The sequence below is a fragment of the Ovis canadensis genome, chromosome 2, assembly GCF_042477335.2.
Source record: "Ovis canadensis isolate MfBH-ARS-UI-01 breed Bighorn chromosome 2, ARS-UI_OviCan_v2, whole genome shotgun sequence".
Taxonomy (NCBI): Eukaryota; Metazoa; Chordata; class Mammalia; order Artiodactyla; family Bovidae; genus Ovis; species Ovis canadensis.
Window position 1 is genome coordinate 170892934 of NC_091246.1, and position 15110 is coordinate 170908043.

Here is a 15110-nt window from a genome sequence, read left to right on the forward strand (position 1 = left end):
AGAAATTCATCACATACACACACCCCAACACACATGCCCTAAAATGCAGCTCACATAACAGCAATTTTCCCCCTCTGGCTCTGGCATCTTGAAAGAAAATAATAATAATAATAATAATAATACGAGAAAGGGCAAAAAATTTAGTTCCAGAAACCGTGCTGAGAAATCCACACAACTTAATGTGCATCTCAAATCTGGTTATTAGAGATATCTGTATAAGAAGAGGCGATGTGGATTGAGGAACCGGGATCTTTCCCTTTAACTTTCGCCCCTTAGAGTTCTCCAGTTCTGTGAATGGTGTGCACCGTTTTCCGCCCTGTACTCTGTAGGATTTAGTGATGAGGATAATGATGCCAAAGGCTTGACGGGGGTGGGGGGGGATGGGGGGGGTGGGAGGGGGGGCGTGGAGAAGAGAGGGAGGGAGGGAGGGAGGCGAAAGGGAGGGAGAGAGGAAGGGAGGGAGGTGGAATTTCATTTCTTCCACTAAAGCGTTTGCGGAGACTTCAAGGTATAATCTATCCCAGATCCTTTCCCAGAGAGAAACTTGGCGATCACGTTTTCACATGATGCTCACGCTCAGGGCGCTTCAATTATCCCTCCCCACAAAGATAGGTGGCGCGTGTTTCAGGGTCTCTCTCTCTCCTACAGAAAAGAAAAAGAAAAAAATGTCATTAGAAGAGGCGTAACACGTCAGTCCGTCCCCAGGTTTGTGTTTCCTGGAGTGGCCGAAAGAGATCAGTTCTAACCTGCTCCGCAGGAATAACGGTCCTGCCTCCAGACACTCTTGGCGAGGTTTTGTACAGTTTGCTCCGGGAGCTGTTTCTTCGCTTCCACCTTTTTCTCCCCCACACTTCGCGGCTTCTTCATGCTTTTTCTTCTCACCATTTCTGGCCAAAACTACAAACAAGACTTCGCAGGTAGGTTTTTTTTTTTCCCCCTTTTCTCTCTTTTTATTCCTTTTTGGCATGGTCACCCCCCCACCTTCCTTTTATGATTTTCTCCTTTTAAGTGGGGATGTGAGTCTAAAGTGAGAAGGAGTGTCTGTGGGTAGGAATTTCAGGTGGGTTTAGCTCCTTTATGGCAAGCTTTTCCCAAGAATGACTTCTTCGATTTTTCTCGCACTCCCTGTGTCTCTCTCCTTCTTTTTCTCCCCCCTTTTTTCCCTCCCCCAAATAATTTGCCCCGTACCTGTCCATTCAGGTAACCAAAGGTGCCTTTTACTACCCAGCCTTGGAAAAGTTTTATTGAGATCTGTATGGTTGGAATAAAAACTCTTCGAGGGGAGAGATTTTGCTCTATTTTCACTCTAGTTCCAATTCATTGTATTCAGCAATTAAAACTTGGCAAATACCTGTTAATAATTACAAAACTTGATGGATACAAACCTACCAAATTCGGGATCAAGTCTTTCTCTTAGATATGGCAGTCCAACCTTTCCCACCGAAGAAGGCTGTTTTCTAAGTAGAAAGTTGCCTGTTTTTGTCTGCTTAGCGAGTTTCATTTCTTTATTTCATTCTTTGTGTGTGTATGTATGTGAAGTAACACCTCACTTCTGTGATGATAAATAAAGAAGTGAAAGTCCTCATGGAACTTGAGTCGTTTACCAAAGTGGAGGGGGGGGGGGCTCACTACAGCTGGGAAGAAAACTGCCGTCAGGACATTAGGGTTTTAAATTAAGAATAACTTTTGAAATTGTATTTCCAATGGCAAAGTCATATAGAGACAGAAGATACATACACTCAAATATCCCATTCCATACTTTGGCACTAAAAAGTCGAGATAGCAGGAGTTACCAGGAACAGGGGTGATCCCGGTTAACATGAATATGTGTGTCTCCCACCTACTTACATATTTTACATGCTCCCCCTATAATGATGAAGGTAAGATTACTAACTCCAGAGTTAGAAATAACAGGCAAAGATAAAGTTTACAGCACAAATGCCCTGTCTGTCCCTCACACACACATGCTCATAAAACTAGCAGCTTACTTTATTAAACATGTATTTATATGCAATCGTGCGTAAGTCTCAGCAGGAATACAGACAGGCCAGCTGTTTCATCCCAGACACTTGTGTGTCCATTTCTGTATTTCAGGATTTTTCCCAACAATTTCAAATCTACAGGAGAGTCAAGACATGACAAAATGTGTCAAACTTAAAAGGCTGCCACTATGCCTAGGTTAAATTCAAGGTGCTTTCTAAATCATCTACTTCCCCTTCTCTCTGCTCCCCCCCCCCCAACTTACCCCTCTCAGCAAAAGTGTGGAAACTGATACTCACTTTCCAGGTTTTCGCAAAGCTTCTAGCACAGGAGACAATAGGTGCGGGGCGTGGGGACCGAGTGTACTCGGCAGAGAAAGGGTTAATGGCCCTTGTGTTACAGTTTGCATCTGTTACATCTTTTATAGCCCCCTGTTTAAACTAATCCTCGAGGCACAGCATCTTCCCAACCTCCATCGAGTTTCGGGATTCTCCTCCTCTCCTGCCTGCCTCCGAGGTTCCCCTTCTCCAAGTTTTGACAGTTTCAGCTGAAAAAATGCAGCGCCTCTCTCGATTTTTAGGTACAAAAGTTTCGAAGCCAGAAAGGATACGATCATTCAGTAGAGCTGAAAAGTATTGTCGTAGCGGTTGGACTTTCTCTTTCCTTTCTTGAGGGGAAAAAACAATTTTCTACTGCAACTATTTAAGGGAACCAGTGTGGGGGAGCATGTGTGTGAGTGAGGTGGGGGGAAATACTTAAGTAAATATTGTCAAAGTGGAGAAGGTGGCGGCCGGGTGGGGGGGGCGGGGAGGGACAGTGTCCAAAGAGGCTTATAATTATATTTCTTATTGCGGCGTGAAACGGGAAATCCTAATTTGGGGGCGGGGGTGTGGGGGGGGGGGAGGAAGAGACAGTGTCTCGATAAACTGCGAAAGGGGAGGGGATGGGACGCGGGGCGAGTGGGCTTCCTATAATTACTATTATCAATTTACCCGAGTGTGCTTCATCGGGGGTTGTTTCGCGTTGTTTGTTTGTTTGTTTGTTTGCTTCCTCTGGGGAATGGGGTGGGGGGTGGTGAGACAAGATGAGAGCTAAAGAAAGCTTCGCCTCACCCCAAGTTGCCGAGCCGGGCTGAGGACTTTTCGGAGGAAAGGGTCCGCCTAGCCTTGAGTCAAGCAGCCTTACTGTACCGCCGTGTGCATTCCCTCATACGGTCAGGAGTTATGACTCATTTTGAAGATGTAATTCTTGTCTCTCTGATCCCCTCGCGGGTGCAACACACCAAACAGTAACAAACACAAAGCGCCTCGGGGCCAAGGCTGGGGGCGGGGGGCGGGGAGGGGGCCGCCGAAGTTTCGCTTTGGCGTTGGGGGGCGCGGATGGGTGCTCGCCCGGGCCCTGGCCCGGCTCCCCTGGGCGGCCCGCGCGCGTTTCAATGGGCGCGGGCGATGCCCACATTGTCGCTGTGTTTGGTTGCTAGATCGAGCCTGCGTGCTGCCGAAGCAGGGCGCCGAGTCCATGCGAACTGCCATCTGATCCGCTCTTATCAATGAAGCAGCCGATCATGGCGGATGGCCCCCGGTGCAAGAGACGCAAACAAGCCAATCCCAGGAGGAAAAACGGTAAGAAGCGGCCCGAACCAAACTTTTCCGGGCCACTCTGCGGCTCCAGACCCGGGGAGAAGGAGGGGGAGAGGGAAAAGGAACCGAGGCGGCGGCGGTGGCGGCGCCCAGGGCTCGCGGGCGAGCCTCCCTCCGCGGCCGGCGCCGGAGCCCGGCGCGCGCGGCGACTGGACAGTGGGGAGTTGGGGAAGTGCCGGGCAAAGTGAGCGTCGGGCGCCGGGGGGCTCCGAGCGCTGGGGTCCGGCCGGGGCCCAGCACCCCCACCCCTGCCGCCCCCTGCGCCCCCGCCTCCGCCCTCCCTCCGCCTCCGCCTCCCGCTCGGTGAGCGCCCGGCCCGCCGGCTCCCCGGCCGGGCTGCGCGAGCGTCCGGCGAGGGCAGGGCGGGGGGCCTGGGCGCCGGGTCGCGCAGGATTCCGGGGTGGGGGCGGGGGTGGCAGAGGGGCTGCGAGGGCGGGAGAGGGGCCCCGGGGCTGCGCCTCCGCCGGGCTGAAAGTTTCTTGCTGGAGTCGCCCGGCCGCCTCTCCGCACGCCAAGTAACGGTCCGCGGGCAGCGGGGCCGGGCGGGCCAGGCGCGCCGGGGCCCCGGGGTGGGAGGGTCTCGGCCGGCCCCGCGCGGGGTCCGTGCGGGCGCGGGGGCGGGTGGTTCCTCTCCAGCGGGCTCTGGCCCCACGCCGGGGGCTTGCGGAGTCCCGGAGCGCGGGGAGACTTTTCTGGGCAGTTTCGACATGGTCAGGAGGAGTCCGTTATCCAGGCTGAGTCGAGAAGGAGGAAGGAGATGGGGGTGCGAGGGGGACACGCAGAGCAGAGGTGGGGGATCAAAGGTGTGACAGCTCCGTAGGTCCATCTCAGAAAGAGTCAGGGAAGGCAGAGTGAGAGCGGGAGAGAGAGGAAGAGAGCGCGCGCGAGAGAGGCAGACCCCCTAGGTATTACCCCCAAACAAAATCGTGGGAATAAAAGAGAAAAGTGATTGGCAAGAGCGCAGAAGGCGCCTGGGGGAGGGGAGAGAGCTGGGGACCGGAGAGGGTGCCGGGGGGTAGCTGACGGAGGATACTGAGTTGAAAAAGAAAAACCAACCCCCCAAAACAAACAAGCGAACTAGCGCCAGCTCAGACTAGGAAAGGAAACTTCTCGCTCCCCTCGGTCTCAGCCCGATCACCCGGCGCGGGGCCGCGTCGACGCTCCCGAGCTGGACGCGGGGACGCGGCGCCGGCCCCGGGCTCCGGTCTCCCGCGAACCCTGCCCGCGCCTCGCGGGGACCGCCGGGGCCCACTTGGAACAACTTTCCTCCAGAGAAGACAATTGTGCGCCCCCGCTCTGCCCCCGAGCTGCGCGGCGCGGGAGGGGGCGGCTGGGGGCGCAGTGAGGGGCGCTGGAAGCAGAAAACACAAAGACGAGGGAATTTTGATTAGAGACAAATGATGCTTCTCTCTGTCTCTGTCTCTCTAGGTTTCATGTGTGCGCGTGTGTGCGCGTGTGTGTGTGTGTGCGTGTGTGTCTTTTGCTTGTTGTGGTGGAGGTGTCGAGCCATATGGGGGAGTGATAGAGGAATTTTAGTCAGAAACTGTTCGTTATGTTATCCTGCCTTTTCCCTTTGTGCTGCCTTTGATCTATTTGCTTGGCTTAGTATTACAAAAAAACAAGTACAATAATATATACCAAGCTGCTTCCCCAAGACCCAGTTCAGACTGCCTCTTTTTAAGTCTCTTTCTCCCTGTCTTCCTCTCTCTTAATTTAATTTTTTCTTCACTCTAGTGTCTGGCATTATTTAAGGTGGTCCTTACACTGAAGACCTCCCCTTCCCCATCTCTGGGTAATTTAGTAGACACTAAAATTACACCTAATGTCCCCCTCTCCTCTCTTGTGTTTCCTCTGTTCCTTTTATTAAATGTTGGTTATTGATTTTCTAAAATCAATGTCTGTTGTGGGGCTCTCCCCCCACCCTTACAAGTATCTAAAGCACATTGCTTGCTGATCAACTGGATAACAAAAGCTTTGTGTCAAGGAGGCCTTATTTTTTTTTCTTATGTTAAATAGTCATTTTTTTGAGAGAGAGAGAGAGAGAAAGAAGAATAAGATTTAAAACAAGGTTCCCAGAAGTGTTCTTTTGCAGGAGAGACTATTTAGCATGTTTGTTTCTTCTTGTCTGCCTCCTCCAACCCCCTTCGGGATTTTGCCACCATTGACCAGCCTGGTCCAGGCTGTGAGGTCAGACCAGAGCCCAGGTCTGGGAAAACAGAATGCTCCAAGCTTCCTAAGAGCCCTGGGGCAGAGATTGGCAGTGGGGAAGGTCTGCTGGGGGCTTCACAGGTGGAACAGAGTACCGGGGGAGGTGCTCAGCCATGGACACTGCTTGGTGTTCAGTAACGGACCCCATTTCCCTCTGCCCAGCCACAAACTTGGGAGAAGCCCTAACACTCTGAAGTGGAAAGTTGAATTGCACATTTTGAAGGCATTTAGCCCAGACCCTGCACACTTAACAACAATAATTATTTCCCAATAATCTGTGGGAAAACATGCTGTAAATTCGTTACTTGTCAGTGTTTTGCTTTGGGTTTAATCTGAGCAATGTCCTGCTTTTGAGAAGCAGGTAGAAGAGTTTTTCCCCCTCTTTTTTCATTTCCTTTCTCATCAAGTACGTATCCAGTGCCTTTCCCTTTGGGAATTGCTAGGATTTATCTGAACTGAGTGGATTTTTCTTCTTTCCTGGATTCATGGGAAAGATGTCACTTTTGAGCTTGTGTCTTTGCTGATAACACTAAATATGATGATGCTTATCAAAATCATAGAGAAATTCCTGGAAAGGAATAATGGCAATACTAATCATAGAAGTAGAAACTGCATGACGAAAAAGAGAGAGAGAGAGATGGTCATCCAGGAAACTAGAATGGCACTTTATATAATTTTAATGAAGTCAACAGTGTGTATATAGACTAAGGCGACAAAGAGATAAAACGTGTAAAGCAGTATGTGTGTGTTTGAAAGGCTGGTCAAGAACATGGGTTAAAAGACGGCGCTGTATGTGATTATTAAAAAAGCAAAGGAGAAGGAGGCAGTTCGAGGAAAGCAAATGTACAAAGAGAGAAACAAGAGTCTAAAAATCCAGCCTTCAAGATTCTCAAGCTAGCAAGATGCCTGGCAAAGACAGTGCCAGCGCCAAGTTAATCCATAGTGGACAGTCTCCTTTCCCCCACATGGAAAGGATGAAATCTCTTCCCAGAAAATAAGATGTGCAGGAGGGAAGGGGGAGAGGGGTGAGGGAGAAGGAGGCAAAAAGCAAGTTGCCCGAAGACAAGAATGTGTGTCGGTTTCAAGAAAGTTCAGTCAGATGATCTTCAGTCGCCTGACTCACTTTGTAATACTTTCACTGAAGCTGGAGAGGAGGGGGGAAACCCAGCCCCCCTTTTCAGTCCCCTGATTATACCCCACTATCTCCACACAGCCTTCGAGGCAGAAATGAGCTCTTGGGAGCAGGAGGTGCCTGGCTGCTGCCTGCCACTGGCCCGGCCCGGTGGTAACTTGCAAAGTTTGTTGCTTTACCCCCGATTTGGGCATGAGCTCCTGGGGATGCTCCGGCTACCCTCCTGCCTCCTGCAGAGCCTAGGAAGATGGGCCTGCCTCCCCAGCCTGCCACCTCCCAGCATCAGCCTCTGAAAAAATCACACAGACACAGGCACATTTTCATAAAAATCAAACCTGGAAACTGCTTGCTTCAGAAAAGGGAATGAAGTTGTCTTTTAAATGAAAACTGAATTATGAGTGGTGGGGAAAAGGAAACGGAAGAAAAAAAAGTTAAATTTAATTTTTCTCCAAAGTTTCAGCTAAAGCATTAGGCATTGTGTAGTGGAATGGGGGAAGATTTTTACAAACCCCTTTGGTCAGTGATTTTCAGTGGGGAAGAAAAGGGATAAAACTGGATGCTTTCAGGGCTTTAGATCCTAGAGGAGAAACAATCAGATGAGCAGAAATGATGATCCCTGTTTAAGATAAGCCCTCACTCCCTTAACCACTTCCTGAAAGGGAGTGGAAGTGCTAGTGGTGATGCTGAGAGGCAGTGGAGAGCAGAGAAGTTGTTCCCGTTTCAGAGATGCTCAGATGAAAAGGAAAAGAAACGCAAGAAGCCCCTTCTTCAGGATGTGGCTCCTGTCTCTCTCGTCTCTCTTTTCAGAGAGGTGAAGTTGGGATGGGATGAAGCTGTGAGCCAGAGCCCCTCAATACGCTCTGAGGCAGGAAAGTTTCCTTCGAATTGCAGTCGGTTCAGACTTGGTGCTCCTTGCAAGTGTGGAAACCTTGTGCAGGTACCTTTCTGGTAAAGTTGATGAGGTTCTGAGGAGGTGGTTTTGCTGACTCGCAAAGCACTCAGAAGCAGTTTGTGTGGCAGGTACCGGCTCTGAGGGTGTGCCCCAGATATCCATCTCCATCCTTCTGTCTCTCTGAAGAGCTTCTGCAAGTTTTGTCATGCTGCACACACACATGGCTGGGGGTTATGTATCTAGACTGATCTATTTGTTTTATTTCTGTTTGAAAAAATTCAGTCAATTGGGGATAGAGACATGGCTTCCTTCATAACATAGCCACTAGCCTGCTGGTATCCATAGCGTGACTCTCCACCAGGGTAAGGGTGGGGTAAGGATTTGAAACTTTATGTTATTTCTCTGTTGCCACATAAAGATACATTCACGTCTTTAAGCATTTACTTTGGAATATGACTAAAGCCAAGACTGACATCTCCCAGTAAACTGCTCTGTCATATGTTTCAGATGCTTCCTTTCTTGCTTGCTTAATGTACTCGAAGTAAAGAAAATTCCAAGAGGTTATCAAAGACCCTAATGCCGTATTAAGACTTTTGCCTGGGAAAAATGTGTGTGTCTACCCTGAAGGTAGGAAAGGAGGCTGTTGCTAGCTCCCTGAGCAGTGCTCCGTTTATTCCAAGATGTGGGAGAGTCTTTTCCTTACAACAGTGTTTGTCATCTGCATTCTTCCAAGGCTTTTAAGGTGCATTTTCTTCTGTGTGAAAGAGAACGCTTTGTCCTTTTCCTCTCCAGCACCGTGGCTTCCCAAGGTAGACACTATTTTGTGCCTGTCACAGAGAGAGGGAGTGCAGGTTTGCAATGCTCACAGACAATTGATTGTCTGCCCTAATGTGTTTCATTTACATGTTTATAACGTCAATGGTGCTGGGGTGTCCACTGTACCATTCATTCCCGCATTCCCACAAGGGGGCAATTGTCTGAATGGCCAAGTCAGACACCTTTTTGATTGCTCTTTGGTTGTCTTTTTAGAGCGAAGAGATAAAGGGGGAAAATCTGTGATGCAGAAACACTAGTTGAAAATATACAGAATTAAATGTCACCACAAAAGCAGATGTTAACATAAGCCCAAATATGCTTTTTAGCCAAGATGTGAAGGTTGAGAAAAAATAATTCAGAGCAGAGGAAAGGGTGATTTAAAACCAATAAATACAGCCTTATTCCCCCTCCCTATTTCTTTTCTTTCTTTGGCAATCAGAAGATGAAATGTGATTTTCTTTTTCATTTTTAAGCCTTAAAACATCTAGGCACCTCCTCATTATTTGTATGTTTGCTGTGATTTGTGAATTTTGTATATATTTACATAGTCTGTTTATGCCAACAGCATCAGCTTACCATTTGGAAAAAAAAAAATCTCTTGACTATTGACTATTTGGGCTGTCAGGAGTGTAAACTTTTAAAAAGTAAAGATCCAAGTATTTCTTCATCAAGTCTTTTTAAAAAGGCAAGCACTAATAATCAGTAGACTCTGTGGAAGTCTTTGCCTTAATAGCTACGTGCCAAATACTTCTATCTTGGGTGACAGTCGTGTCAGAGTGAGAGCTCTCAGGAAAACTGTAACTCCTAGTTACAAAGCAAATAAAGAATTTTGTTTTAAGGTGTTCTGTACTGTTTTTATACTCTATGTGTGTGTGTGTGTGTCTCTCGTGTTTCCTCTGAGGGAAGTGAGAGGAAAAACCATCCACGCGTGTGTGTTTTGGCTTTTCTCTTCACGCAGCTCTCCCCTACATATTAGGCATATATGTAGCACACATGAATACACCTGCTTAAAAAAAAAAAAAAGATTTCACAGTTCAGATGGTGCAAGGCTGGTTCATTTAGGTAATACAGCTATTAGAAGTTCGTCTGATTTCGCGTGTGGTCCATAAGGAGAGAAAATACTAACTCCTGTGGCATCTGGTGGGAGGTAAACGGAGAGGGAGGGAGGACTTTTATAATTTTGAAGGAAATTAGGGAGGGGAAAAAAAATCGTCAGTCTTTTCACAAAGATTTTTGCCTCTCCGGGAAGACACACACAGTAGCTGCACCGTTAGCTGAACCCCTGACACAGCGGTCTTTTGAATGCCTTAGGTATGATTTCACTTTCGCTCACATCAATGCTGACCTGAATGCCTTTCATATCTGATCCGCTGTGTCTCTCCCAGTAAACATCCCCTGAGGGGAGAACAAAGAAAGGAGCTCTTCTTCTTCTTAATCACAATTCAGCCCTTTCACCGCCGGCAGGCTCCATTTGCATTCTGCCACAGAAAGCCAAGATGAAAAGAAAGAGAGAGAGAGGGAGAGAGAGAGAGAGAGAGAGAAGAGGCAGAGGGTAGTAGCTGAGTAAAATAACTGAGGTGTTTGTGGCTGTTTGTTGGGCTTTCCCTAGTTACCAGCCTTATATAGTTGATGCTTAACCAGGCCCTGTCCCTCCTGACAGGCATATAGTGTTACAAGATGGCATGTCTGTACTATTCATGGCCACCCGCTCAACACTTGAGGTAAAAAGTGTCAGGGAAGGATCAAATTCTCCCCTAGAAGCCTGTTAGACTTGGGTCAGGTGTGTGGACATCCCACTCTGGAGTGCTGCCCAGTGTGGGGCTCTTATTGTTTACCTTCAGGCCAGGGAGGTGCAGGCCCTGGGTGGTGGGACGGTGCTGGGGGGCAGGCTGGGGAGCTCGAGCAGGGAGAGGAGGAGTCTTCAGAGGGCCTGGTCTGCTTGCAGTGATGGGTGTCTGGCCCAGAGCACAAGAGAGAAGTTGCTTACACCCAGCCCGAACGCACTGATACATCTTCAGGAAAACTGGAAAAGACTTTCCCATTTTTCCCCCTGACTTTTTATGATAATTCATATTTTCAAATGAAAGGGGAAAAAAGCCAAGAAAGAAACTCTCAAATGAGCCAAAAAGGAAAAAAAAAAAAAATCTCTGAAAAGAATTTTAGGGGGAAAAGTTGTTCTATTTTAAAAAGCTTTGAGGGCTGTAAAGTGCCACGTTTTTCACACCTTCTTCATACTTTTTTTTCAGATTTTTTTAGTATGTTTAACATTTGTGAGATGACAGCCTTTTTGTATCTCAAACTGGATGCTTCAAGATTTGTAGGGAGGGGTTGGTGGTATTCACGTTCTCTTGAGAGAGAAAGTTTATGCCTAAAGGGCTGCTTCTTACTGGGAACTGTTTAAACCCTTGCAGGCGGACCTGTCAGGTTTTACTGTTATTTGCCTCCATTTTCAACATGCAAAAGTAACATGCAGTTAATGGTATTGGAATGAGACCACAACAAGAACAGAAACCTCTCGTGACAACTTTTCAGCTACATTATCTTGCTCCTAAACTGTCTTGTCTTTTTTTTTCTTATTTTCCCTTTCTGAAACCACTTTTAAGATACCAACAGTTTTTCTTCAACAATTAGATTAAGCATATAATGTCGGTGCACATGCGTACACACACTCGCACACACACTCAACTTTGAAAGTGCAGTCGCTTCAAACAGCAGAGTGAATAATTGGAAACCTGGGGGAGGGGGTGTCTTCTGTGATAGTCATTGTGACAAATTTCACTTACAAGAGCAAAACTAGCAGAGATATTAGAAGTTGTCCAGGAGCATGTGACACAGATTCCTGATTTTTTTTTTCTTTTCCCAGAAGATTTACAGAATTTACAAAAAGAGATTATCCTTACACCTTCCACCCCTCCTATCCACCCCCATGACCCAAGCAATGAAGGATTTAGGCAGATTTACTTCAGTAAACACCTTTGGACAGTTGCGGGGGGAAGTGGGAGTCTGTTTGCAAAAGGAGGCTTTTGTTAAGTGAGGTACCAGGATAATGCTTTACCAGGCAGCTGTGATATTAACCTACCCAGCAATGCAGGAACCCTCTTTAACTCTTTGAGTGCCTGGCCTTTTGCGCTCAGCAGATAAAATCCTGACTCTCCAAAGACACTCAGAATCCTGTCTCTAGCAGTTTATTATTCAGACAAGTCTTATAGACATGAAAACTGTTCAAGCTTTTAAAACAATGTGGTTTAATTAGATGAGGTGGACTTACATTGCTCATAAGCCCTCCAAATGGTGGTGTATAATTGGCAAGGGAAAAAAAGAGAGAGAGAGAAAGGAATCAAGGCAGCACATTAAAAATTCCAGGAAATATCTTTAGAAAAGCTATTTTCATTTCCAGCTTTTAAGATATTAGACTATGGTAGCTAGAGGGAATGAAGCAGCTGGGGCCTCTCTCCGTACTATAGAAGACACCAGAAGTTTGTGATGAAGCAAAGAGATTTCAGCTGGAAACGCTGTCAGAGGCCAGTTCGGACAGTGACATTATCACCAGTCTCAAATCTTTTTGAGGGGGGAAGTGTTGCCTATCTCAAGGAGCTGAGGAGGTCATGTGAACCTCAAGAGTCAGGGGCCCAGGGAGGCTCTTGCCAACTTGAGACTTTCTAGACCAACCAGGGAGGCATTTCTAAGAGGAAGGAGTTAATGGTTATTTTTTGCTGGGCATAAGAATAACTTTTCAGGTGTTGCATTCGGGCTTAAATAAGACTGCCTTATTTAGTTTCGAAAAAGAGTGTAGGTGTCAACGTTCGAGCAGCCACGAATGTGTGAGAAAGTAAAGGGTATGAGACATGACAGAATTAAAGGTGTTTGCTATGTTGTTACACCGTGTGTCAGGCTGCAGGCTCCCTTTGTCACAGCCTCCTGGTGATTTGACAGCACAGATCTACTTCCCTTCTAGGTGAGGCAGCATTTTTTCACTGGAGTTATAAATATGGTACCCCCTTTGCTTTGCGCCCAGTCTCCCAGATCCGTGGATCCTATTTGGAAGCATCTTGCCCTAAGACACAATGAACAAATGCTGTATACAGGGGGCTGTGCGCTCGGGGGCCGGGCATCGCCAGCATCACAGTAGCTGGCATTGACTGTTGTTTGGCAGGAAGGTCCTCTGCCAAATCATTCAATAATTAAGTTTTATGTTATTTGTATGAACGACCAAGCATGCAGTATTCCTTTTCAAATCAAAGGGAGGCTTAAAATTACTTTTTGAACACTTTCAGACCATGGTCAGGTCACAGTTTGGGGGCTGAATTAAAATGATCTCATTCATGATCTAATTGAGGTTGGCAAAACCTTGGCAGTAGCAGGAGTACATAAATATAAATCAAAGACCAAAATTTAGCAAATCATATCATTTGCTAGAAATCTGCTCATGAATTATTCTCCGATTGCCAACCCAGAAGTTAAACTTCGTCTCCCCTCTGCAACAGTAACTGCGCATATTTTTTCAGGCTCCTGACAGGAAAGTTAGAGAGGCTGAAAAGAGAAAAGGGGAGGAAAATGATCAGTGTCTCATCAGATATTGTGTATTTGTGACCCAATAAAGTATGGGAGCTAATAACGCCATGTTCATTACAGTGGAGGCTGCAGTCTTGGTTGGAAATTCTGATAGGCTTCTGAAAACGAGACTTTGGAAGGGCAGGTAACAAGGACACATATGTGATAGGGTGAGAAGGAACAAACCTCTGAGAAAGATCTGATTGAACTTTGCTTTCATTTTTCAGTTGAGGAATGTAATCATCATAAGGATTCCTGACTTTTTTAAAAAACAAATTTAGTTCTGTGATTCATATGAGTTGAGATTTGGAGTTGTTAGATTTAAGAGTGCGCACATGTTGGCATACGTATTTGCTTTTCATTCTTTTCTATTTTTTAGACATTACTATAAAATTAAAACTTCAGGTAATTTTCCATATAATCCATGGGATTCACTGTCATGTTCTAATGTACGTAATCCATTTTTAGTTGTTCTTCATTTTTTCTTGGTTGCTGTGTGTTATTTCAGCTTAAACCCACACACACTCTAAACTGCAGGAGACCTAATTCTGAACTTCAGTATTTTGAAGTTAAAAATTTTAAGTCCCACTTAAATGAAGATATTCTTTCAAGCAAACGATAAACACACAACTGGTCAATTTAGAAAACTTTACCCAAAGAGAAGCTATATGGAGGTGGATTTTTAAATCCTGATAATAAAGGAGAAACATTTAAAAATAATATCAGGTGAGAGAGGTGAATGACTGTATTCTTTTGGGAATAGGTAATTGGCATTAATGATTTCCTGTGACAAAAAGGCAAACATTCTAATATTTTAAAAGTTAATGGATCCCTCCTTAACATTGCTAATATGGCAATATAGTGATTTCTGTACTTTATATACTGTTTCATATTTCCTTTTATAACCAACTCTAGGAAAGAAAGGTACTTCTAAGAAGGTGACAGATACTCCCTCCCCAAAATAAGTAATCCATAAGAGATGAACAGATTAAGTTATCTTGCTATTTAAGATCTGAGAATTTTTCTCTCTCTTAATGAATAAATTTCAAGGAATTTAGTATCCAGGTGATCTCTGAATGTAGTGGATAGCTTTCACTGTTTTTTAATTTATATTGTATTGATACTGTTTTGTATATCTGAGTAACTGTAATCAAGGAAACTTTGCATTTTGCTTATTCTTGGAAGTACCTAAGTTTCTATTTTAGACACAAAGCGCATCAATGGAAGTGTTTCACATCATGAGATTTCTCAGTTTTAAGAGGTGAGGTTTATATATAAAGAACTCAGTAAACTGTTTTCATAATAAATAGACCCGTTAAAAGGGGAAAATCTCTAAGTAAAATGATTGTCCTCTAAAGATTTTCCATCACCTTTGCTCTGCTGATGGGAATCTGAAAACTAAATACAGCCTATGTGCACACACACACACACACACGCACAACACAGATACACCCTAGGACCCCAACTCTAGGACTTTTCCTCTTTAACTATAACTCCAGTCTTATAGCTTGTGAGTGTGATACACTTAAGCAAAAGTAGTAGAGATGAAGGATTAATGTAGGCTCCTTCTCAGTAGGATTTATTGTTAACAAAAAAACAAGAAAAGTGTTCCCTATGCCACATGACATTACTCTTACAAAATTTACTTGCACCTATTAATCTAAGCTTTAAGTGTATTATTTAGGGTAAATTACAAGCTTTGTGCTTTTAAACTGTTTTCCTTCTTTTTTCTTTAATATTATCAACCTTAACACAGATTATGCTAAATTGATTGCAAATTATTATGGTTTTTAAAACAACATTCAGGAGTCCCGAATAAAGATGGTATTTTAAAGTAGTGTTTATAGTATTTAAAAGAAAGAAAGGGGGAGGGGATTAAACTATACTGAAC

General features: G+C 45.6%; 1 protein-coding gene across 6 annotated transcripts in view; it reads left to right on the forward strand.

Annotated features, from left to right (window-relative positions):
- Window positions 1-434: 434 nt before the first annotated feature.
- ZEB2 (zinc finger E-box binding homeobox 2) overlaps window positions 435-15110 on the forward strand; it is a 132837-nt gene continuing 118161 nt past the window's right edge. The window contains exons 1-2 of one of the 6 annotated variants that reach the window (XM_069577636.1): window positions 435-917; window positions 3461-3602. In XM_069577636.1, the coding sequence (XP_069433737.1) occupies window positions 3530-3602 (73 nt within the window). In that variant the 5' untranslated portion in view covers window positions 435-917; window positions 3461-3529. Of the gene's footprint in view, window positions 918-2275; window positions 2713-2777; window positions 3269-3460; window positions 3603-15110 lie in introns of those variants that run through there. The other 5 variants (XM_069577637.1, XM_069577635.1, XM_069577639.1 and 2 more) reach the window with 5 other exon arrangements.